The 26,494-nt window shown below is 39.9% G+C and overlaps 1 protein-coding gene across 24 annotated transcripts in view; it reads left to right on the plus strand.

Annotated features, from left to right (window-relative positions):
• CPNE1 (copine 1) overlaps positions 1 to 26,475 on the plus strand; it is a 53,959-nt gene extending 27,484 nt beyond the window's left edge. For 6 of the 24 annotated variants that reach the window (XR_014527389.1, XR_014527391.1, XR_014527393.1 and 3 more), the window contains 16 exons: positions 7,925 to 8,053; positions 9,915 to 10,094; positions 11,823 to 11,897; positions 13,311 to 13,382; positions 14,173 to 14,256; positions 15,005 to 15,094; positions 17,811 to 17,906; positions 18,644 to 18,730; positions 18,814 to 18,873; positions 19,266 to 19,399; positions 20,423 to 20,477; positions 20,557 to 20,608; positions 21,090 to 21,223; positions 22,423 to 22,659; positions 23,050 to 24,935; positions 25,514 to 26,475. Coding sequence is in view for 12 of the 24 variants with exons in the window: in XM_083508395.1 (XP_083364521.1) it covers positions 7,925 to 8,053; positions 9,915 to 10,094; positions 11,823 to 11,897; positions 13,311 to 13,382; positions 14,173 to 14,256; positions 15,005 to 15,094; positions 17,974 to 18,072; positions 18,644 to 18,730; positions 18,814 to 18,873; positions 19,266 to 19,399; positions 20,423 to 20,477; positions 20,557 to 20,608; positions 21,090 to 21,223; positions 22,423 to 22,659; positions 23,050 to 23,166 (1,605 nt within the window). In the remaining 12 variants the exon portion in view is untranslated. Of the gene's footprint in view, positions 1 to 7,924; positions 8,054 to 9,914; positions 10,095 to 11,822; positions 11,898 to 13,310; positions 13,383 to 14,172; positions 14,257 to 15,004; positions 15,095 to 17,810; positions 17,907 to 17,973; positions 18,073 to 18,643; positions 18,731 to 18,813; positions 18,874 to 19,265; positions 19,400 to 20,422; positions 20,478 to 20,556; positions 20,609 to 21,089; positions 21,224 to 22,422; positions 22,660 to 23,049 lie in introns of all 24 variants that reach the window. The other 18 variants (XR_014527390.1, XR_014527392.1, XR_014527394.1 and 15 more) reach the window with 3 other exon arrangements.
• Positions 26,476 to 26,494: the final 19 nt, after the last annotated feature.

Raw genomic sequence — 26,494 nt, forward strand, 5'->3', positions numbered from 1 at the left:
CAATGGGAGCTCACCCCGTCGCAGGGATTCAAACCGCCGACCTTCTGATCGGCAAATCCTAGGCTCTGTGGTTTAACCCACAGCGCCACCCGCGTCCCCTAGCAAAACCCATATTCTGTCCTAAATACACACCTTAGATAGACCACTGTGACTCCAATCCCTCTCTCCTTCCGGGTCTTGCGACTGATGAAGTGAGCTGTAATCCAAGAAAGCTTGTAACATAGTAAATTTGTTAATTTTGAAGATGTCACAAGAATCTTTGCTGCAAATGACTAACATGCCTACCCCTCAGATATGTTTAAAATAGAATACCTTTTTCAAGACAGTAATTCTAAACTTACATTTTAAATGTGATTTAAAAATGTTTTTGTTCATGCTGCTTGCTTTTAGTTCTCCCTTCCTACGGCTTTAACAATATACTCAGGTCCAGCTATCTGCTAGCCGAATATTCACTTAGCACATATTCACTTAGCACATATAAAGAATTATGCCCAAACCTGCTGTACACTTCAGATTCACTTGTTTGTGCTTTGCTGGTTGGTGACAGCCATTTTCGGGTAGAAACCACAGAAAGAGAGCTGGGAGGCGGGGCAAGATAGGACAAGTCAGAGAGCAAGAGAGAGTGGACAAATCGGGGAGCAGGTGAGATCAGATAAATCCGTTTCCCCCCTTTTTCTCTTTCTCTTGCTGATTGGCTGCAGCCATTTCAGGAAGAAACCATGGAGAGAAATGGGGAAAGGTTGGGAAATCCTGCATTAGAAATATTTTCATAGGAAATAGTGTAAATTGTAGATCTGGTATGTGAATGCTCGCCTAATGAACAATTTCCAGGGAGCACATTCTGTTCGTTAAGTAGGACCTGCGTAGCAAAGTAGCAAATAACACCACCATCCATTGTGTAGGAATAGGATTATGCATTCCTAGAACCACAAATAAGAAGTAAATTTCACATCGTGTGGAATACAGTGGATGAGGACCTTATGTCTTGCTCAAATTAAATACAAGTTCACTTTGCAGAATAAGCACCTAACAGATTTCCCCACTCCTTTATAAAAACTTGTTTCTGCCTTGTTCTGTGACCTTAGGAGCTATTCCTTCCTTTGAAAAGAATTGCTTGCTTCGGCAGTGTAGCATACTTCATATGAATGTAGTATTTCTTGTACAAAGTGGTATCTTACCTTTAAACCTTTTCCTTTTTTCTAGTGTAATAATATGCCTAGGGGAATATGGTTTGAGGTCTGCATAGAGTTAAAGAGAAGCTTATTTATTCATCTTATCAAAGGCAGCAGTTATTTAAAACTGAATGAACATAGTAGCAGTTAAAGGAATTGCTCAATGTAAAAGAAAGATGACAGAGCTTAACTTTCAGATTGTTGGTGGACAACTGCAACCGTACTGGCCCTGCTTCCAATAACAAATTGCGCATTTGCAGAGAAGGTTTTAGCCTAGCCACCCTGGTATTCTAGCTTTCTATTTGTAGAGAGTTCCTCCTTAATTGTGGGGGCGTATTGAGACATTGGCTCAGTTAACATGTAATGGTAAGTCTAATCATGGCTTGGCGCTAAGTTGGGCTCCCTGAGAAGAGATAGTGTCTGCTTTGCTTGTCCTCACTGGTACTGCTATTGTGTTACTGTGAGCTAAGCCACAATTTGGCTTAGTGTATCATCTGAACCTAGACATGTGGTTTGTCTCATTCCAGACAAATCACAAGCTGTAACCACTAGTGTATTTGCTGAAATGGTGCAACTGATGCAACATAGGAAGTTGCCGATACTATGTATATTCTGCATTTTACACAAATACATTGGGCTCAAAGTGGTCCACAGAAGACAATTCAAGTACAATAGCACAAATAAGAATAATACACTAGATGATACCATTGATCATCTACAGTGGTACCTCGCAAGACGAATGCCTCGCAAGACGAAAAACTCGCAAGACGAAAGAGTTTTTCATTTTTTGAGTTGCTTCGCAAGACGAATTTCCCTATGGGCTTGCTTCGCAAGACGAAAACGTCTTGCAAGTTTGTTTCCTTTTTCTTAAAACCGTTAATACCCAGGAAACCGTGCTTCGCAAGACGAAAAACCTCGCAGAATGAATTAATTTCGTCTTGCGAGGCACCACTGTACTTTTGTTTGTGAGCGAGAAAGAGAAGATGTATGTTTTCTTTAATAGGAAGAATAAAGTATTCTTTGTTCTTCTAATGCAAGCTTTCATATATTGCTTCTGTTTGTGTGAATGGTTTTTAATTGTATGTATTCTCTACAGATTCTGTGATCAGACCTTGATCATACAGCATTTATATCAGTATAAAATTTTAATTGTACTTTATGTTCCCTTAATACCATATGCTAATAATTCAGTATGCACTGGCAATTGGATTAGAGCTTTCGAAGTGAGTAGTTTCTCTTGTTAGCTTACCTAAAACTTAGGTCTGACTTGGATAAGTATTCTTACATTATTGCTGTGATCAGTTTCTGAGCTGGCTGTGTGTGAGAGCAAGACAGGCAAAAATAGCTTAATTTATTTTAGTGCTTACTCTACACTTTTACATTAGAGGAGCCATGAAACTGGCTTACAAATTTTATTGAAAGGGGACCTTTTAATTTAAAAATATATATTAAAAGCATCTAATCACAATCAAACATCTGAAGCAAAATTTAGAACGGATATAACTAAACCATCTGCCTGGATAGACTTGCCAAAACAGAAAAGTTTTCAATAGGCATCAAAAGGAGTATAGTGATGGTGCTAGCTTAATGTTAGTAGTGAGCTGCAAAGTATAGGTGCTAAAGGAAGACTCCGTACAAACGCAGAAAGGATATTGTATGGCGCTAGCAGAAGTGCCTCTTTTGCAGATCAAAGTGAAACTGCACACATGAGGTATGACAATCCCTTAAGTAAACTGGTTCCAAACAGTTAAGAACTTTATATACCAATAAGAACAACTCAGGCGGGTAGTGAACTGGCAGTCAGTGCAGATCTTCAAGCACAGGTGTAATATGTTAACAGACTCCTGTCAGCAATCATGCCACTGCATTTTGCACTAACTGCAGTTTCCGGACAAAAACGGGAAATCCCATGTAGAGGACATTGCAGTCGACTAGTCTTAAAGTTACATCCTCTTACAGCAATAGTCTTCCGTTGAAAAGGATGAATGTGGATGAAACAGGCTTTACTCAGCCTGTACCAACACAAAACATGGGATCAGCACTGAGCTGCCAGAAATCTCGCCAGATCCAAGTTGAGCCATTAGGCTTCAGGACCAATACAATAAGGCTACACCATAATTCCACAGTGTTCTAACTCAGCATTTCCTGAAACTCTGTAAAGCCCTATATGGCCTAGGACCCTCGTACCTACGGGACTGCCTCTCCTGGTATCCCCCACGGAGGACCTTACGGTCTGCAACTAATAACACCTTGGAGATCCCGGGCCTCAGAGAGATTAGGCTGGCCTCGACCAGGGCCAGGGCCTTTCTGGCCTTGGCCCCGGCCTGATGGAACACTCTGTCACGAGATCAGGGCCCTGTGGGATTTGACATCTTTTCACAGGGCCTGCAAGACAGAGGTGTTCTGCCAGGCCTTTGGTCAGGGCTCAGCCTGACTCCCCTTTTCTTTTTGTATAAGAACTAATATGAAAGAGGCCTCCCAGCATTCTCACAGGCCCATATAAGATCATCATAAACAGTTGAGCCGATGAGCACTCACTGTTCCTAACCCTAACCCTGCGGAAAGGCATCTAATTAGATTTTAATTTGATTTTGACCTGTTTTTAGGATGTAATTTAATTATTGTTTGATTTTATACCAATGTTATATATCTGATGTTAGCCACCCTGAGCCCGACTTCAGCCAGGGAGGGCAGGATATAAATAAAAGATAGTTGTTGTTGTTGTTGTTGTTGTATGTTGCATTCTGCATTCCTTTGGGCAGTTGCACCTTCCCAGGAGTGGTATTGTACTGCTAGGATTAAAGAAATTGTGGTGCAGATTTGACATCAGTGAGGCTGCCTGGTCTTTCAGCACACTGCCCTTATTCTGCCTGTGCTGCTTATGTTTATCCCTATTAGTTGAAAACTGGAATTCAGTTGATGCCCCCTGGTGAATTCATCTGTTCCAGGTGAGTTGAGAGAAATGCTCCTCCCATGCCAGTCATGCAACAGATTCAGAGTAAATACTTCTGAGGTCTGACAAGTATTGTGTAACCTTAGGCTTATTAAAAATCCTTATCCGCAGGTAAATTGTCGTTCCTTATTATGGTACGTTTTCTGATCTGAACCCTAGTCAAGCTATTCTGTATATAATCAACACCATCTATAAACACTACTGATTTCTGTATCTGAGGCTCCAGGGTTGCTGTGTTTGTTCTGTCCCATGATTCCCCTATGGAAGATTGTGAGCTGTGGGAGAGAGGAAGGGGATAATTCCAGGGAGACCTGTGGGACTGCCTGAAAAGCAAACAACACAGGATCAGAAATTGTATCTTTGTGGTTTAGGTGGTATATAAAGAAGGGTTTTATTAAAGCACTTGACCAAACCATCAAAGAGGAAGGGGCGTAGCTCATTGGTAGAGTATCTGCTTTGCATGCAGAAGGTCTCAGGTTCAATCCTGATCATCTCCAGGTATGGCTAGGAATGTTAGTCCTGCTGCCAGTCAGTACAGACAGTAAAGCGCTAATTGTCCTGTTTTGGTGTATGGCAGGTTTGTAATTTTCCAGAGGCTGAAAATTGTTCCTCTTATGAGACTCCGTAATGGTGATATTAAAGCAAATGCAAAGGGTGATTGGAGATAAGCTGGTGGCATACTTCAATCCAGGCAGAAAGATTTACCAACAAGCTATTCCCAGCGCTTTCGTATTATGTGGACACAACTAAAAACAGCAAACAGCATCATCACCCACCACTAGAAACCAATAGGCTATTCAGTCCAGTCACTGGGAAGAGCATTGTAAGGTGTTCCGGGTGAAATGGTCAACACAAGTAGAAGCTATCAGGGGCCTTATCTCTATAACCTGACCCAAGGTGGGATGAACTTCTGCTGGATGGACACATCCTGGTTTATACTTCTGCAGAAAGAAATGTTGCAAAAGGACACCTGAATATTATCTGGAAGTGACATTCATGGGTAGCTTGTAATATTTAAAGCACCCTTTGCAAAACCTAATGCCCTCCATATGTTTTGGGCTACAACTCTCACCAGCCCCCTAGTTAGAATGCAAGATTGCTTAGTCCAGTCTACCTTGGGCAGAACCATAGTAAATTGTAGAATGACCAGGCAATCTCAAACAAGAGTTTGATCAATGGCTGGAAAGAAGATGAGTTTTCTCTGCTTTACTGCTGTTATTGCCCTAACTTGGGGGTGATTTTCAAAGAAAAGTTCTGGTTGAGTGTCCCTTGTCTTCTCAGCAGTAGCACTTGTAGTGAATTTCCTTCCTTTTATGGTGGGCAGAAGGTAGATCTGTGTCTGCTGGTAGATCTCAGGGCATTCTACAACAACAACAACAACAACAACAATTTATTATTTATACCCCGCCCATCTGGCTGGGCTTCCCCAGCCACTCCGGGCAGCTTCCAAAAAAAATATTAAAATACTGTACTACATCAAACATTAAAAGCCTCCCTAAACAGGGCCGCCTTCAGATGTCTTCTAAAAGTCTGGTAGTTGTTCTCTTTGACATCTGGTGGGAGGGCGTTCCACAGGGAGGGCGCCACTACCGAGCAGGCCCTCTGCCTGGTTCCCTGTAACTTGGCTTCCTGCAGTGAGGGAACCGCCAGAAGGCCCTTGGTGTTGGACCTCAGTGTCCGGGTACAAGAATTTCTGACTCCCAGTTGCTTGAAAAAAGCAGTAACAAGTAATTAACAAGTGCTGCCAACACATTATACTGCTGGAATGAAGAAAGGTTGGGAAACCTGCGTGGAAGGACTGTGAGCTTTGTTCAATTCGGTCCTCAAAATTAGTTCCTAGGCTCTGAATTCTTTAATTCTTAGTGTGTGTGTTTTGCATCTGACTGGTTCAAGGATCTTGGGGTTCTAGTAAAAAAGCAAGATCACACAAGCCTGAAGTCTGCCAGTACCTGATGTAGGTGAGTTGCCGGCTACTTCCTTCTAGCAGTGCCATTGGGAAAGTAGCTAGTGCTTCTTTAAGTGAGAGGAGAATGAGAACTTTGCATCCCTTATAAACTTGGTTAACTGCAAGGGATAGCAGATTTGCCTGGAACCTGCATAAACTGATAATAGTGTGATTTAAGAAAAGGACATTTTTGAAGACACATAAGCTGGCTTGTGACTATATGGCAAATATAACAACAGATGCACTGAGTTTTGTGTTGCGTCCATTTATGTTTGTATGCTGTTGAAATTTTGAATAAAAATGTTTTTTTTAAAAAAAGGAACATAGCTATTCTGCCAAGGCATATGCTTTCAGATTAATTGTCGTATGGTGCTGCTATGAGAGGGAAGATATGTTTTGGTGAAGTCTTTCCCTTCCACCTTTACAGTGTGGGAGTTCTGAAAGGAAGTGAAGATCTATGAGGCTCTGAAAGCAGAACAAACTGGCAGGGTTGAATCTGCCATTCCATGAAGTATGAACAAATCTAGCAGGGCCTCAAACCTATTTAGCCCCTTTCATCTGTTGGATTACAGACCAATCAGAGATAACTGCCTGTCAGACCCTGATATCTCCTCTGAGTGTCCATAGTCACGTGATTTGAGTGCCCGTCTTGTAGAAGGTGTCCTGTCTGCCCAGAGGCTTCCTTTTCTTTTGGATATTTCTGAACTCGCGGATGATTATTACTTATGAATCGCCTTTTGTATTTGTGTCAGAAGGTGATTTGCAGTCGTATCACAGGAGTAATGAATGATGGACTCATGGCATCTGCTTATCATGTCCTGACTTTGCCAGTTGTGGAGGCAATGTGTGAAGGAGTGTGAGCTACAAGGAATGAAACATGAACAATGAAATATTTAGTGGTGGTTTTCCTCAATTATATTTACCCATGGTAAAATAACTACTGTCACAGGTTAATCCTGTGTGGTGGCTGGGCCCTATAGACAAGAGAGAGGGTGTCCAGTAAAAAAAATGGAGACAAAACAGACGTTAACTGTTCTTGGGACCTTCTGATTGCTCTTGCACCTTCTCAGGTGTGCACAGCAATTCTTTGCAGTGGGTTTGGGAAGCCTAAATGGTGTCCCCACACAATTCTTTTTTACATCAGCTAAATTTAGATGCATGAAAGGGTTGCTTGGGCCGGGTGTTGCTTCTGTAGCATCTGAAGCAGGGCTTCATCTCTTCCTGCTTACCTTCCAACCAATCTTGAGTTTTCCTTAGGGTTATCCCAAGTCAACCAGCCTCTCCATAACATCTGCCCATGGGCATGTGATGATGTTTAAACAGAAAAGTAATGAGCTATGCGGTCTGAAAGTTTGTCAGTTTGTATGTTAAACCCTGAACAATTTCTGTTGTATATTGACATTAGTGTGAAACTGATGTGCAGATTATCACATTTTGCATTTGGTCCATTTGAATGTTGCACTGCATGCTTTTGCAGGAAAATACGCATGTGTACAAGCAAAGTGCAGCTTCATGCAGTTTTCATGTTCTAGAAAACCTGACTGTATGAAGCAACCCTAACACCATCGTATTAAATGGCATTTGGCCAAATCTTTCTGCGAGTGTCAGACAAGTAGTTAAAGCAGTGTACCTGATCATTATTTATTTATTTATTTTAGGAGGAAAATGCATTTAGCTCTATGGTCTGTTAAGACAAGAGAATACATGGCAGTCCAAAGAAAGTATTAGGAAACTAAAACAGTTCGCACAGATGAAATTTTCTGAAGATTTGTTGTGATTCTGTATGCAATTTTTTTTTATTATGACCTAATCGTTTAATGAGTATTCAACATTCTCCTTTCCCTCTGTTAACAGATGGCGCACTGTGTGACAAAGGTGGAACTGTCCATATCATGCGATAATCTGCTTGATAAAGATGTTGGCTCAAAATCTGATCCTCTATGTGTCCTGCTTCAAGATGTTGGTGGAAACCAATGGACCGAAGTAAGGAATTGTTTGTAGTAATTTGAAAACTACCAGAAGTTGGCAGTGTCTCCTTTCTGAACACATCTGAACACTTGACGTTTTGATTAAAATTAATTAAGGATTAATATTTTTACAGGTTTAAGCAATTAAATGAGCTAAATGACAACAAAATCTCACAAGTTTTTTTTGTATGTCCCATTTTTTTTTTAATAAAAAAATTACAGGGCTTTTACGTAGCCCAAGCTTTTTAATCATGGAAGTTTTTATAAATTAGTTTTAACTGAATTTTGTGTTTGCTAATTCATTTCCTTTGGCTTTTGGTGGAGAAAGGAGGCCGGCAAGAACATAGCATCAGCATTTAATATTCCCATTGTAATGCTGAAAGTTTAATATTCCCATTGTAATGCTGAAAGTTCCACTATGTTATCAAATATTTTTACTGTTTGAAGTTGCATTTGGAGACAGTACATCTTTAGTTACCCCAGAGTCAACATACCCAACTTTTTCCTCTCCTCCCCTTCTGGTTTTACTCAACATCCAACCTGAAAAAGTGTTCAGAAGAAATCAGAAGCCTGTTCACAACTGTGGTGTTTTGGTTGTTTTGACAAAAAACTATTACTATTATGCAGCTTGTGGGGATATATATATATATATATATATATATATATATATATATATATGCAGGTTTTGGTGTCTTCGGGTGTCTTCCCGTGTAAGAGTTGGGGTGTCTTCCCGTGTAAGAGTTGGGGTGTCTTCCCGTGTAAGAGTTGGGGTGACACCCCAACTCTTACACGGGAAGACACCCGAAGATACCAAAACCTGCATTCCTGTACCCGTGAAAATCTACGAAAGCAAATATATATATATATATATATATATATATATATATATATATATATATATATATATATATATATATATATATATAATGGACCAGCATGATTGCCCGTAACTCTTGTTATTTTTGTACTGGCCTGGGTCACATGTAATGCCGATTTCAAACAATGACTAAGCCTGAGCAAGCAAGAATGTGAGCACACAGAGCAAAATCTGCAGCTGCCTTGCTGCTCCCCAGGCTTACTGCTGCTGCACTAATCAAAACTAAGTCATGCCATGATTTAGCATATCATTACATGGGAACCCAGGTTCATGGTTTTGTCTCCTCCGAACAAGCCCTGAGCAGCAAGCCAAAAACAAACTTTAGCTGCACTTTGTGGTTTGCTTGGAGCGAGGCAAACAATGAGCTTAGGATCAGACATAATTTTAATCTCATACTATGGTTTAGGGGAGGAGCAAAGTGGCCATGATTTTTTGCTTTGTGTATTTGCATGCTTGCTTGTTCAAAATATGTCATAGTTTGACTTAGCATTCCATGTGACTCAGGCCAGTTTATGACCTGAACAATCTACAGAAAAAAGGACATTGGTGTTTTTCTTTGTATTTTTGCTTCTTTTGTCCTTAACGAGAAGACCACCATGGAAGATATGCTTCCATGAACTGTTTCCCCTGTGGTAAGCAGCCACAGGAAAGTGTTGTGTAGGAAACTGCTTTATATCAAGTCAGATGATTGGTTCCTCTAGCTCAGTATTTTTGTCACTGGCTGGCAGAGGTGCTCTAGAATTTCAAACAGGAGATGCAGCCAAAGTTAAACACCTAAAATTGTGTAATTTTGGCACATTGAACCATTTTTCTTCCTCTTAAGTTAAAACGAAGCACTTGTAAATCCAAATAGTTTCAGAGGGGTTAAGAACAGGCTTAAATCTCTCCCACTGAAAGTAGAACTTAGAAAGTACTTAACTTTGGTTAGATCACACCTCTAGTTTTCTGTTGAAGAATGTGAGTGTTAAGCATGACATTTCCCTTTCTTGTATTGTTACAGTTGGATCGAACTGAAAAAATAAAGAATTGCCAGAATCCTCAATTTTCAAAGAAGCTGCGAATTGATTATTATTTTGAGAAAGTTCAGAAACTGAAATTTGGCATTTACGACATCGATAACAAATCCTATGACTTAAATGATGACGACTTTCTTGGAGGGGCAGAGTGCACCTTGGGACAGGTACTGGGAAACAAGTACTGTAATGCTACATGCTATTTTTTAATCTTTTAATTACACAGATGAAAGGAGGAGTTAATCTTCTGAAAGCTTTCAGTTAAGAGTAGAAGTATTTGAATCAATTGCCTCCTTTTGCGTGGTGCAGGACTCTATGGACCTGCTTGTTTGCTGGACACTAACTAGACCTCACTGTGACTAACGCACGTGATAATAATTCCATGAGAGAGTTGTTCTCTTCCCCACCCCTCGGCTTCAAAATAGATGTTGACCTTATGCCTGATGTATGCTGACTCAAAGTAACCCAAAATGTGAGGGGTGGCATGGCATTACAGGAGTGCTCACTCCCTCATGTGCTAATGAAATAAGGTAGGAAAACTTACAATGCAGCAATGTTATGCTGGCAGCAAGTATAATAACAATTATTATTATTATTATTTATTAAATTTCTATCCCACCCTTTATTCAAAGATCACTGGATGATTTACAATAGAAACACACACACACACACACACACAGAGAGAGAGAGAGAGAGAGAGAGATTAAAAGAGCCTCCCTTGGGACAGCATTCCACAAGCAGGGAATAGAAAGGGCCAGTTCTCGTGTTGCTGCCCTCCTGACCATTCCTGGAGGAGGCACATGAAGAAGGGCCTCGGATAGTGATTGCAGGATTTGAGTTGGTTTGTATGGGGGAAAGCGATCCTTGAGGTATTGCAGTCCTTAGCCGTTTAACATTTTATAGGTTGAAACCAGCACTTTGAATTGGGCCTGAAAACTAATTGGCAGCCAGTGCAGTTCAGCCAGGATTGGTGCTATATGCTCCAACTGTCTTGCCCTTGTAAGCAACCTGGCCGCTGAATTCTGCACCAGCTGAACTGTCTTCAGAGGCAACCCCAAGTACCAGAACATAGACAACAGAAGTTAGGCTATCCCTGTCCGGATAGGGGTGCAGCTGGGTCCCCAGCCAAAGCTGATGGAAGGCACTCCATGCCACCAAGGCCACCTGAGCCTCAAGCAACAGCAGTGGATCCAGTGGCACCTCCATGCTATTCCTTCAAAGGGAGCGGAACCCCATCAAGAGCAGGCCACCTCCTATCCATGCGGTCTAGGGAACCACCCACTAACAGAGCCTCTGTCTTATCTGGATTGAGCTTCACTTTATTGGCTCTTATCCAGTCCATTACAAGGCAAGGCAACAGTCCAGCACACCCACTGCCACACCTGTGGGCGTAAAGGAGAAGTATTACATTGCTGACAAGGGGATAAGGGGCTGCTGCACTGGTGGCAGCAAGTCATCTGCTGTAACATTATTGTTACAGCATTGGATGATGTTCTTAGGGCTGAGTTACACAATCCTTTCAGCACCTTGGCATGTGAGTTTACTTGATCCTTATTGTGTTTGTCCTTTTAATTTAAAATAAAGCATCTGAGGCTTTGATAACTGTCTGAAAATCCAGATGGTTAAATCACGTAAAAGTTGAAATCTGTTTCTCATTACACTTATATATAATGTATCTTGGCAAATGTTTTTGGAATTCATGATAAAATTTCACACTATGTAAATAGTTAAGATTGGCTGTTATAACTGATAGCTGCAAAAATGTCTCTTGTGTTGACAGCATGTTAATTGGCTTATTGCCGATGATATTTCTTCCTTCACATTTCTGCCTCAGGGTAGAATATATCACTTTATGTGACTTTTGTAATGGATGCATAGATTTCATTCTTCTTTAGATTGTGTCGAGTAAAACTGTCACTCAGCCTTTAATGCTGAAGAAAGGAAAACCTGCAGGAAAAGGCACTGTTACGGTAAGAAACTCATTTCTGGCTAGTTGAAGGTTCCTCTACAATTTTTTTCACCAATAATTGCTTTGGGGAACCCTTTAAAATCCTTGTTAGTGGTCCCCATAGCTCAGCTGCGTGGCTCATAACTACTAGGAGCCATTCATTCAGTGTTTGGGCAGGGGGTGTTCCACGTTTATGGAATTCATTCCCAACTGAGATTAGACAGGCATCCTTTGCTGAACTTCAATCACACGACAAATTCTTCCTTATTTCAGCAGGCATTTTAAGGTAATTTTCTGGTTTTATGAACAAATTGAATTGTGAGTATTTTTCTTTTAAGAATATATATACCATTAATTTAAATATTAAGTGATATAGAACTACATGAAATAAACAAAAATTTAAAAATGATCGATTTCACAGTTACTCCAGTTTAACAGACAAAATAGTGTTTTTTAAGTGTCATATTAAAAAAAGTGATCCAATACAAAAGCTATTGGGGTACATTGGAAATCTCAATGTCTATTTAAATTCTTTATTGGGCTATTAGGACGCCCTGGAGGAGAAAAGGGGAACTGTGAGATATTGGCTTATAACAGAAGAGGAAACAACACAGAAACCAAATAATATCTACGTGAAATACTGGCCTCATAGTAAATAGTGGAAGTGGGCCAATGTACCTCAGTAACCTCAATGGCCTAATGAGGTTTGCTGTTTGTATTTTCTTTTCCAAATAAGAAATAAACATTTCAAGTTTAGACTATGTTAACTCCTGTGTCAAAGCAAAGCAGAATTAACCCTAGGTTGAAATTTACTCCTGGAGACCAATAAACCCCTGTGATCCTTTTTGTAATTGTGGGTGGGTGTGTTGTGTGTACGCAGGAATGTACAGGCCTTTTTAAAAAAAACCAAAATAGGTAGAGAATTCATTATATAGGCATGAATGCTAAGGGTTTGTCTATCCTACTTTGAGAAGTTGCTGGGAATAGCATAGACATTTTGTAGTTTCCCATTCCCATTCATTTCAATAGGGCTAAATCAGACCTCTGATAGTTAAACATTAAAAAAAATAAAATGAAAAGATGAGGGGAATGAAACAGGACAACTAACCTCATTATTGTCAAATGTATGTGTGGAGTATGAAGTGGTTCAGGTTTGCTTTAAAAAAACCAAAACCGTTTTGCAAGTAATTCAGACAACTTCTGGATTCCACAGCAGTCACATTATCACAGGAGGAATTTAGGAAGTAAATAACACTGCTGCTTCATGCGAATGTATTTGGATCATAATAGCTTCATATATTTCTCCTTTGTTAAGCTAATTGTGAAGTACATTGGTGAATTTGTTTTATAATTTGTGTATTTGAACGGCCTGCATTATTCACATTAGAAATACTTTCCAAAATCACACTGAAATTATTTCCCCTTGAATTTTTAGATTTCTGCAGAAGAGATTAAAGACACTAGAGTTGTGTCCTTAGATGTTGAAGCCCGGAATTTAGACAAAAAGGTAAATGGTATATTGAAAGTAACTTTCTTTCCAGTTCATTCGGTACTTGAACCAACATTTATATCCCATCTTTCCTCCAAGGAGCTCAAGGTGGTGTACAGAGTTCTCCCCACTCTATTTTATCCTCGCAGCAACCTTGTGAGTTAGGTTAGGCTGAGAGACTTGACTGGCCCACTGAGCTTTATGGTTGAGTGGGGACTAGATCCCTGGACACTTCCCCACACTGGCTCTATAGCAGTACCTGTGTGAATAGGTTTCACAAGGTATGTCATGACAGAAACATCCAGAAGGAAATGGCAATAAGTGTAGTAATTAAGGGCTTACATGAGAATGGACCTATCTGTTGCTTCGAAGGAATTTTTTGGGGGGGAGGTTGAATGTGAGAGGCATGTGTGTAGACCACACTTGAAATTAAAAGTGATTATTATTTTTATTTTGTAAAGCTTTTTTAATTTATTGAATTTAATTCTTGAAGTACAGATTTCCTAGAGAAGCATAATAATTTCAGCTCTCGCTACCATGGATTTTGGTGCTTAAAGCACTTTATAGTTTGCCTTAGCTGAGCATAGACATGCATTATTTGCAGGCTACTAAATGAACAAAAGGACCGAACAGAAACACCTGTGACTGAAAATAAGCCATTATTTGTTGAACGCTTGGGGTGTGTGTGTGTGTGTGTGTTGCCAGTAATAATAGATATACTATGAATAGCAGAAAGGTATGTTGCTCTAGAAGTTCTTACATGCTGAATTATTATTTGTATAAAGATCAAGGTTCTTTTTCTACACAGGATTTTTTGGGCAAATCTGATCCATTTTTGGAGTTTTATAAGGAGAGTGATGGTGGAAAATGGCAGCTTGTCTACCGATCAGAGGTAGGATTTACACAGTGATTCAACTTTTGAACTTCAGGAGCTGCTATATCTTAATGAACTCTGAATGAACTCAGTTGCAAAAAGAGTGGAGCTGCTACTTCTTTGGACAAAATCAGGCAGAGGCATTATGCATAAGTGGAGCTCTGCCAATCCAGGATTCTTCGGCCGGACTTTGGGTGATACCTCCTCATCCCACACTCTTCCAGAGGGCTTCCGACCTTCAGAAACACGTTTTCAGTGGGCAGAGTGGGCTGCATTACATAGTAATTTCTTCTGCTAGTGGTTCTCAGACTTCAACCCACTATAAGTTCCTCATATTTGGGCAGTGATGTGCAAGCCAGGTGGGATGTCTGGAAGGCACTGCAGCAGCTCTTAAATTTTGCAGCTGTAGCCACCCAAAATCTCATACTTATGCCAAACTGTGCACATTCAACTGAGATGCATGTTTAAATTTATCTAGGTATGAAACTAGAAATTGGCTAAAAAAATTACAGAAAATACATATATGTTTATTACATATACATCAAGTGTATTAATAGATATTTGCCTATAAGCAATGAGTTATGTCTTATCATAATGGTACTCTACTTTTCATCCAGAAAATTATTATGCAGCTGTTGGAACAGAATTATTATTTAAAAAATAATAATCTGCGAAAATTCTAGGTGAGGGAATGCCATTGTCATAATGTACTTGTAGGATGAGGAGAGATCTCAGGCGCTTGGTTGTAATTGGATTTCTTTTATAGGTAATTAAGAACAATTTAAATCCCTGCTGGAGAAAGTTCAGTGTTCCTCTTCAAACATTCTGTGGTGGTGACTTCAACAAACCAATGAAGGTGATGACAATGATTTAACTTTAAAAAATAAAAATAAAATACAGGTTAGAGAACCCATTTGATTTAATTATAAACATCTTTTGCAATATGAAGTCTGACTGGGAAAGAGCTAAAACCAAATAATGTGTGGCTGCCCAGTAATTTAATTAGATTGCCATTATTTTTGCACCAGATTTCCTTCTGTGTGCTTACCCATTTATTTCTTTGAAATATACTTGCAGCGCTGAGAATACTGGCAATAGGAGTTATTCTCCATTCCTCTAACTGAGCAGGAACCTTTGTTCTGTTTATTGGTCACCTGGAAACATCATCTGCCAGAGCTGTCTTTCTGTATAGACTAGTTTTTGCAGTACATCCACTGTGGACTACAACTATGTCTGAAAATAATAAATGATATTATTTAATCCTACACGCTTAAATGTAGTTTTATGGAAGACCAAGATCATGAAGACCTAAATAGCGGCTTGAATTTTCAAAAGTAAGTCTGTAGTATTGCTGGTTCTGCGGGAAAGCTTGAAAATATGACCTGAGTGTACCAAAATGCCCTTTGGAGGATGCTTGGCTCTGTTTTTAAGCTATGGCTTTTGTGGCTTAATTAATGAACTTATTATCTACATACCCAAACATTCTAAACTATATAGTGATTGCAAAGCCTCCACGAGTCCATTGCTTTTTTAAAAAATGCACTTCCAAGTATCTAATGCAGTTGTTTAATATGCTTAATTTGCTGGTGTTCAGAAGTGAAGTCATATCCACTGCCTGGTAAAATTGCCATTTAAGATAGGATTTTTAATATCCCGGCCAACCAAATTTCACAACCTGGACTTTCTAGCCTGCTTGCAAGCTTCTCACAGCCCTTGGGTGGGCAACATTTGGGCCTCCAGATGTTGCTGGGCTACAACTCCCATCACCCCTGCTTGTTAGCCATACAATCTGGGACTTATGGTAATTGGTGTCCAACAACATCTAAGTGCCACAGGTCTCCACTCCTGGCAGAGGCATCTGTATTGGTTACAACAGAATGCTGGACTTAGATGGTCCTTTGATCCAGTCCAGATGGGCAGCTCTTATGTTTTGTGCTGGCTGTCTTGGTAAGTTAAGGCTGCTTGGGAGAAGCTGAGCTGTATATGTGGAAGAGGGAGTATTGCACTCACGTAAAGGAATGGAAGATGCTAGATACCTTTAGTGAGGTAGTCACAATTGGAGGAATAAAACATAAATGTTGAGGATCCTCTCAGCTGTTGCTCATTGTCAAACCTTCCATTTTTGGTGATCACAACTAGATTGGGTATTTCTAACTTGGGTCATGTCCTGGTTATGTAACTGAAGGTGTGTTAGCGGTGTCAATAGATTATCTCTACCTGGAGATTAATGAAGGAAACTTTGACTTTAGGGGGTTTGTAAGAACTTACAGCAAGAGCAGTTGATAGTACAACTGTGGGACCCGGCATGTGTAAATAGGCCTGCAGTAAGTTGACTCAGCTCTTAAGCTGCCCAGCCATTCCCAGGGGAATCAGGTGAACAGTCATTCTAATAACCTTCTAGTAACTGTCCTTGGGGTTGTGCTGGAGTGCTCTCATTCTTCTTTATTTATTCAGAATATGCATGAGCATGCTGGATGACAGCACCAAATTTGCACCCATAAAATGCATGTCCTTCCCACCCAAGCAAGGAGAGAAGAGCATTTTACATTCATGTATCTTTCTGGATCTGCACTTGCAAAAGCTTTCCCTGCCTGAGCAGGGAGATTGAAACTAAGCAGAGCCAACTGAAACTAAATCCAAGACAAGAGTGATAATGGTTGGTGTGTAGATAGATCAGGGGATAAAAGATGAAAGGAGCATCGCCTCCTTGGTTCAGGTTTGCAATTTGTTTTTCAAGTGTAAACCGGGAGCACTTGTCACCTCCTAATCTGGTGAGAAGGCTGCTTTTCCCCCCTATCTATGCCATTACAGAAGGGTACTGCTTTTCAATTGATGGTGTTCTAGGATGCACACTGTTGGCTTGTGCTGTTTTAAATCTTACTCTACTCCTAAAAACACATCACTGAATGTTGGTCACAAACAAATTAGAGGGATGTGCATTCAAGATAATATATTTATGATGAAGCCATTTATGTGTAAGTCATATATTGTATCTAGATGTAATTACTATCTTTTCAATCTGCTGGTAAACAAGGGCAGTGTTGAAAGCTACCTGTTGTTTAAACTATAGCATTACTCAAAGTTATTTTAAGCCCCAAATACATAGCAATTCTCAATTGAGTCCTGTGTTCCTTCCATTGCAGACTATCTAAATGGCTTAGCATGGACATTCAGGTCATATTTCATTTGACTTTTGAGAATGAGGCTTGCAGGTTTTTGCATGACTAGATATCATCAGGGAAGAGTATTCATGCAAAGTTCTTAAAATAAAAAGGAACTTTGGATTATACAGTTTGTGTTAAGGCTCTTCTTTGCTGTTGAATGTCTTGGGTTCTTTGTGCTGTTTTTGTTTTGTTCCCATTGTTTCTTTTTATAAGGCTTATATAAGACTTAATTTCAGTTGATTGCTTGGCTTCTATAACTGGATTTTTACTTAATTTAGCCTTGGAACAGTCATTTTCTTCTTTTTTTATCTGCTTAGCATTTTAGTTGCATTTCCATTGCCTACTAAACAGGTTCGTACCCATGGCTCTCCTCAAGGACTCATTTTTGGGTCTCTCTCTTACTATTAGGTTTCAGTTAGTGATATGGATGACAGCACCAGTTCAGATTTGATAGGGGAGTTCACATGCGCCACTGCAAAGCTGTTGGAAGCGAGAGACCAAGCGGTGAGCAGCAGTCATTCTCTATTATAAAGTTCTGCTTGTCCATTGCCTGCTCTTTCTTTCCTTTCAGGTGCACTGTTCAGATTATGATAGTGATGGGTCACATGACTTGATAGGCATTTTTGAAACTAACCTCTCCCAGCTACAGAAGGCAGGTGGCAGCTCTCCGGTGAGCTTTTACTTTTACCTTCTTTTATTAACTAATTGAACCTATTTCTCATTGCAAAGAAGAATCATAGAAACAATAAATTTATTCTCACAGAGCTACAATTCCCAGCACCCTTTACATTTCCTAGGAAGCAATAGATGTTGTATTTTAAGTCATCTGTGTTCTTCAGCAACCCAAGCGAAATGATCCTAGGATCCTAAGATATCTAATTTCTACTTCCTGGTTTACCGCAAGGGGGAAAGGAAGCCAGGTTTGCTATCGCAGCGAACTGGTTGCTGCTTTTTGGAGTTTTTAGGGAGCTCGCAGGCAACGAGTGCCCCAGAGAAGGTCCTGGGGACGACCAGGACATTGAGGTTTCCCGCAGAGGTCAAAAGTGAGCTCCCAACAGGTCTGCATGGTTCCATTTGGTGCTGGGCTGACCTGGTGGTCAAGCTGTGATCACTTGCCAGTATGCACGGCTACCATTATTTTTTCTAAGTTGGGTCTTTGTCCTGTGTATCTTAAAATGTGAACTATGTGGTTTCATTTCATTAACTAGAAGTTCCTTTGATGTCTGTTCCTTTCTTTGTAGGTGGAGTTTGAGTGTATTCACCCTGAGAAGAAGAGAAAGAAGAAGAGCTATAAAAACTCTGGCATTGTTCGAGTGAAGTCTTGCAAAGTAAGGAGCATTTCATACAGAAGAGTTTGCTATTCTGTGATTGTAGGGTAGAAGTTGTAACAGTTGTGTGCTGTTTTTTTCAGATTGAAATGGAATATTCTTTCCTGGATTACATCATGGGAGGCTGCCAAATTAATTTCACTGTGAGTTGGGTCACCTGTTCACATGCCTTTTCTACCTAAGTTAAAACATAACTCAAGCATTTATATATTCCCATGAAAAAGCCATTGCACTTAAACTGCACAAAAACCTGTTTACTAGATCTGTCAGTGAATATGTCTGCTGTTGTATATCTGCCAGACTAAACAAAATGAATTCACTGATCTTTCTAATACATAGTCTCCCTGGTTGCATTTTGGGGGAACCTAATGTTTGACCTTTCTTCAGCTGCCTTGAGTTTTTTAGTGGTTATTTCAGCAGCATTCTTCACTGTTGTTAGGTATGCTTGAAGTCAACTTCCATGAATGTTGGGCTTTCTTTGGTTGCCTGTTTCCAGAAAGAAATATTATCTTTGTGTTCTTTGTTATTGTGTCAGGTGGGCATAGATTTCACCGGCTCCAATGGAGATCCAAAGTCACCAGAATCTCTTCACTATATCAGTCCAAATGGAGTAAATGAATACCTGACCGCCATCTGGTGTGTGGGGAACGTGGTACAGGATTATGACACGTATGTTAAAACTACTTTTAGCTGCTCTAGCTGTGAGCGTTAGAAATAAGTGAAATTTAATAGAGTTAAAGTGATGTATTTGACTAAGTAACTTCAGTCCCTTCAACCTTTATGGATTATACATCTCCTGCATCTCGTGTTATTGCTGAGAACGGTAATTCAGTGAGAGTTGCAGTAGATTGTTCTTTGTTTTGTTGGTTCCTTCATGAGAGTAAGTTGTCAGGGAACTGCCATCAGCTCAGAGGCGAGAGATGGAAGGGCAGTTGTGTTATAGGGAGCCTCCAAAAATCTTGGGCAGCAGTTCCTCTTCCGTCGAGGAGGAAAGCCCCACCTCCAGTGGAGAAGATGTGCAGGGACCAGGGGATGCTAGGGAGAGCCTCAACACCGCACCTGAGCAAGCCGGAGAGGAGGGAAGTACACCCCTGCTATCGCCCATTCTGCACAGTAGGCTTCGGCGCAGGGAGGGGCAGAAAAGGCTGGGGGTGACGCGACTTTGATGCTGGGGGAGGTACAAAAACCGACCACTCCCAGATTCTGCTAGCGATTGAGCCAGACATGAACTTACGATGCTTTTCACCATAAATTGTTTGCACCAAGAATAAAGCCTGGAAAAGACAGGTCGGAGTCTTGCCTGTTTACTCTCGAGCAACCACACCAGCATCTGACATAAGTGATTGTTTTCCTTTTCTGCTTGCTCATAAAATGACACTACTGAGTTTCGATACTTGAGAACAGGAGCTGTAGACAGTCATGTATAAATGAAAATGATCACTGCTCATGGGATGAATGTGCATTTTTTCCTGACATTTTAAACTGAAGGAGGAGTCAACTTGATTACAACATTGGCTCCTGGAAGCCTCGCTCCCCTGCACTCTTACTGCTTGCTTCACTTTTAGCAGTTTTGGTTTCTGAGGTAGCATGCAGTTTCTGCCAGCTTGCAGCAGTGGTAACTATGAATTGTTTTTGTTCCGTTGAAGGTAACATATCTATCTTTCCTCCTCCTCTACCCCCTACATCTTTCAGTGACAAACTGTTCCCTGCCTTTGGGTTTGGAGCTCAAGTTCCTCCAGACTGGAAGGTGAGTTTCTTAGTTCAAGTGTTTCTTAATTCAAATGCATTGGTATTTGGCTACATGACTAAGTGTGTCTCTTTCCCAGGTATCCCATGAATTTGCATTGAACTTTAACCCTACAAATCCCTATTGCCAAGGTAAGCATTTAGTAATCTTCATGAGCCAGTAATCGAATTTGACAAAGTGTGCATCAGAGAGTATGTTCCATTAAAAATAAAGAACAGGACCAGCAGGGCTTCTAGAGTTTTTGTCAGGATAAAGTGCATGACTGTTGGTATATCTTCTTTGCCACTCCACCTGTTCTGTAGCCACAGTCCTCTTGGCAGCCAGTGACCACCTCTGCAAGGCTCCAAGAATTCTGCTATGTGCTGCAGGCAGTACATGTTTTGCCATCCTCTGAAAATAACTGATTCACACACCCTACAAATGTGGTGAAATGGGGGAAGGCGTGTCTGCTCAACTTCAGTTATTGTGCACACATTAGATTGCCATTTCCATTTTGTGACAGAAAGGATAAAAGTTGAATAACTGTGGGAGGATTTATGGAGAACAGTGGGAAATAAGCAGCATACATACACACAAACTATTGCAATAACAATTGGTGTTTCCATTTTTCAGGAATCCAGGGAATTGTGGATGCATATCGCCAGGCATTGCCTCAGATTCGTCTCTATGGTCCAACAAATTTCTCCCCAATTATAAATCATGTTGCCAGGTTTGCTGCTCAGGCAGCACAGCAAAATACTGCTTCTGTGAGTCTGTTTGATTTAATATTTTTGATGTTTTTGTTTTTAAGTGATGGATTGGAAAAAAAATGTCACGATGCATTTATTTAAAGGTGTGCTAGTATTCTTTCATTACTTCACTGTTGTGAAACCATAGTCTGCCATGAAACTTCAGATAGTGAATGGATTTGTAATCAGACTCTACCCTCTAAATTCTGTGTTTTCTATGCAATTCATTCCCATGTTGGTAGAGTTAGGACATACTAAAATTCCATTTGTCTGGTGATTTCAAGTCATAGGTCCAAAACGCTTTACATTTCTCTCACTGCTTTCCCAAGGAAAACCTCTTTACTGCTGAATCAGAACAAAGTCAATCCACAGAAAACCTGATTGATGTTTGTTCTGATTCATAGAATCATAGAGTTGGAATAGACCACAAGGGCCATCGAGTCCAACCCCCTGCCAAGCAGGAAACACCATCAGAGCACTCCTGACAAGCCTCTGCTTAAAGACCTCCAAAGAAGGAGACTCCACCACACTCCTTGGCAGCAAATTCCACTGTCGAACAGCTCTTACTGTCAGGAAGTTCTTCCTAATGTTTAGGTGGAATCTTCTTTCTTGTAGTTTGGATCCATTGCTCCGTGTCCGCTTCTCTGGAGCAGCAGAAAACAACCTTTCTCCCTCCTCTATGTGACATCCTTTTATATATTTGAACATGGCTATCATATCACCCCTTAACCTCCTCTTCTCCAGGCTAAACATGCCCAGCTCCCTCAGCCGTTCCTCATAAGGCATCGTTTCCAGGCCTTTGACCATTTTGGTTGCCCTCAGTAAACAACAGGTTTTCCATGAGAAAGCAGTGGGACAAACCTAAAACCTATTGGACCCACAACTTGAAATCACGGGACAAATGGAAGTGTGCGTGAACCCTTGAAGTACTAAAGCCTAGGTTATCCAAAATGATTTCAAATAAAGCTAACGTGAAATAGCTGGTTTGAGAATTGAACTGGGTTTTTAAAGTTACTTTACTGTATTTTATTGTTTTCAATCCAGTTTTTTGTTTTTTACTCTTTCATGCTTTACGAAGTTGTGAGACACAGTGTGCAGATCGTTCTTTATATTTGAGCAAACACAATAGTATAAAAACATCAGCCCTTCAGTCCCTTCCTTAACTCTTGCCTAAGATTTGAAGTCAACCTCTATTGACTAATCTAATTTTCTTGCAGCAATACTTTGTCTTGCTGATAATCACAGATGGGGAGATCACCGATCTGGACCAAACCAGGCAAGCCATTGTCAATGCCTCCAAGCTGCCCATGTCTATCATTATCATTGGAGTTGGGAGCGCTGAGTTCAAAGCCATGGAATTCCTTGATGGCGATGATGGTGTTCTAAAGTCCTTGTCAGGGGAACCAGCTGCACGAGATATTGTCCAGTTTGTGCCCTTCAGGAGGTTCCAGAATGTAAGTTGAAGAATACCTAACTCTTCCAGATAGTTATTCTTTGTCAGCAGGCAATATTATTTACTTCTTGAAAACTCTTTGGTTCACACATAATGCTACAATGTAGGCAAAACAAGCCAAGTTTCATAATCCAACCACAAACTATAACTTCAGATTGTGGTTTGTTGGCAGTAAACAAATCATAGTGAGGCTGCTGGACACAGTTCACACGTAATGCTAAACCATGGTTTAGTAAACCATAATCTGTAGTTTGACCCAGAATTTCTCATAGCATTGTTTGCAAAAAAAATAAATTAATTAATAACAACAATGTCCAAAGCCAGCTATGAAAACCATTCCTTTTCTTGCTCTTGTCGTCACTGATGTTGTCTTGCTCTTTTTTCGTTACAGGCTCCTCGTGAGGCACTTAACCAGTCTGTGTTAGCTGAAGTTCCTAAGCAACTGGTATCCTACTTCAAGATGCTTGGCCTGAATCCCACGAAGTTGCCTTCAGAAAAACAGCCATAAAGCACAATGCCTTTCATTTACAAGGAAAAGAATACTGCATATAGAGCTTTCCAGTAAATAGTCCTTCCCCCTATGTATTACTCTGCATTCAAAACAATATTTCTGTACTTCCAACATATATTGGGAATATGATATATTTGCAGACAGTATATAGGAATACTAGTGCTCTTGGCAGTTCTTATTAGAAAATTGACGAATACCTTATGGCCAAATCCATTTGCATTCTGTCTACCTGCCCATGCTGTGCAGCACACAATCCTAGTGAAGAATCTTGGGTTTGTTTGTTTTTTAAAAGTCAAGATCCTAGCCCTTGATTTAAAAGAAAGCTTTTTTAATTTTAATTTTTCTGCTGAAGTTGCAGAACCTGAATGGAGCTTGGGACATGGCTTTCAGAAGGTGGTGAAACTTCTTATATCTCAAAATGGCTGCTAATGCTTGCTTCTGTCCCTTGCTGATTTATAGCCCATTCCCATATTATTATTTAATCTGCTCAACCCTTCACTGCATTTTGAATTAGTTGTGAAGGTTCATTCATAACAAATTATGAAAACACCAGATATTTGTACTAAAATTACAAAAAAAACCAACAAACCTAAAAGGGGAAAATTGGCCAGGTATTCATGCAGCTCACTAAAAAGAATTGTTTTGTGAGTGGTTGCTTCTCTCAGTTTAGAATGTATTTGAAATTTAGCTGCTATAAAGTTTACATATATAGTTATATATTACTTACAATGTATTGCTGGATGGTCTCTTCTGTGTCTAGAAAGAGAAATCATTTTGCATTGATATATACCAAAATCACTGATTGCCTTAATTTCTACTATGCCTTTATGGAATGCCAATGAATTTTTTAGTACTTTATTTACAATGAAACCTTAAGCTTCAGGTCCCAAAATCGAATGCAAATCAAGAGATTCTTGCTTCAAAGGTGCTGTTTACATATAAAAATTCTTTCTCAAGGGCATTTTGGTCAGTGTGTTTCAAACTGGGCTGTGCACTGATATGCAGGGGAGAGCAAGTGAGGTAATTTGTGTTTCTGTCTCTGAATTATCACTTGGGAAAAGGGGTGTGTGTGGATGTACTGTTAAGCAACTGCTGCACTATCTGTCCCAGGTTTATTGCAATATTTACAATCCTGTAGTTTTATTTGTAGCAAAAGCTTGGATGCTTGCTTTAGACAACATTATTTTAGCTGTATTGTTTATAAAATGTATTACATGCTTCCTACAGCTTTTGGATTTAAGCACTTTAAAACATATAAAATCTTTATTGGATTTAAGAAAAACAGTATATGGAGAACTTTAATATTTAATACTACCAACTAATTACTAAGCACTGTTCCAAAATATAAGAAAATTACATGAGAGTAAAATCCCTGTACAATACCTAAATAGCCTCTTCTTTTGAAACTGCAATCTGATCCATGCATAAATTTGATCCTGTATAAATTAGATATACAAATTATAGATGTTTCAATTAGAACTGCAATATTTATCATTTCAACAGCTATGTGAAATGTACACTTAGTTCTCTAAGAACACAATATACAGTGAATACTACAAGCCTAGGACCTTCCTTTGCTGTTACTTCTGGTGGGTTAGATGTGTTCAAGCAGTTTCTAAGAATGAGGTGGTAGATTTCTAAAGTGGGAGAATGGACCGTATCACCAGACTGCATGTACAGTAAGTAGCATTCAATGTTTTTAATGCTTTTTTGCATTTAAAAACAAAAACTAACAAACAAGCTTCTTCCTGCAGGTAGAAAACTTAGCAGAGATTTCCTTTAAAAATTATCTGGGGTAACATTTAAAAATGACACCTCCTCCAAGCATTCTGAAATAGTATAATTCCTGTTGCCACCTCAGAATGCTGTTCTGTTGCAGGTATATGCTACACCAGGTTTCCTCAACCTCGGCCCTCCAGATGTTTTTGGCCTACAACTCCCATGATCCCTAGCTAGCAGGACCAGTGGTCAGGGATGTTGGGAATTGTAGTCTCAAAACATCTGGAGGGCCAAGGTTGAGGAAGCTGAATCTGTTACAATTGAAAGTTTTCCACTTCTGAGCCTTAAGAAAGATGCTATGTGCGGATGAATTAAACTCTAATGTGATTATTATTTTCTTCAGTAATAAAAAGTGATAATGCATTATGATGAAAGCTGCTTGCTTCTTTTTCTTCTGGCCTGTATTAACCACTGCGATACAATGCTTACATTGCTCTACCACTTATTTCTGTCATTCACATTTCCATTTTGCAGATAGTGACTTTTCCAAAGCTAAACAGTGATTTACTGGCTGAACAGGTACTTGTTGAAGTCAAACGCTGGTCTGTACTGGAGTATGTTGAAGTCTGAAATGCTGGTGCCTTTACTTATGAAAGCTGCCATTCTTTTATAGCAGTCCTGATTTTCTGCAGATGTCAGTGTAGTCAATACTTTTGGTTCCTAGGGCACAACATTGGTCTTTTCTCCTGGATTAACAGGAGAAGCGCACACCATTTAACATTCAGAAACATAAATATTCTTAATCAGTTCTGTGGAAAATTGGGAGGTATACCTCTTGCAAATTGAGTTAATAAAGCATCTTAGCATCTTGCTCTCCTTTTAGTGCTTTTTGAGCAATTGTGATGCTTTGTGGGTAGCTATAGTGTGAGCTGTGTGTTATTTTGCAGTATACTAGTGTGCCCTATTGGCAGATAGTTTGGTAATCCCCAATACTATACGCCAGAATATATGTATGACTAGCTCTCCAGATAATGCTGTTTATGGATCTACCCCAGTATTGTTGACTCTGACTTGCAACATCTCTTTAAGGTCTCAGGCAGAGGTCTTTCTCATCTGATCCTTTTAACTAGAAATTTTGGTGATTGAACCTGGAACCTTCTGCATGCAAAGCAGATGCACTGCTACTAAACTATAGTCCCTTTTAAGACAGTCTTGATTGCAGCCAGAATAAGTTATGTCTTTCATACATCATGGTTGTAGCAGTCTGGGGGTCTCTCTATCATTTCTTGCTGGTCTGGCAGAGTTCAGCTGGCATAACTGGCAGGGCCTTCTCATGGGGGAGATGCGACACACATACTGTTTCACTGGGAATATTATTGGCCAACTTGGAATGACAGCCTGGTTCTTTGGTAGAAAATGGAGTATTTTACCAAAGTATGCTTTGCTTTTTTGGAAATTATTACAGTACATTGATATTCTATTGCACTGCTTGGTTTGGTTGATTAATGCCGAAAAGAATCAGTTCTTCATGTAAGAATTATCATCTTGTGTACCACAAACTCCATTAAATTTCTTTATCAAACTCAAGGTGTCTTCAGTCCCTTAA

This window comes from Podarcis liolepis (assembly GCF_965112155.1).
Source record: "Podarcis liolepis genome assembly, chromosome: 6".
Classification (NCBI taxonomy): domain Eukaryota; kingdom Metazoa; phylum Chordata; class Lepidosauria; order Squamata; family Lacertidae; genus Podarcis; species Podarcis liolepis.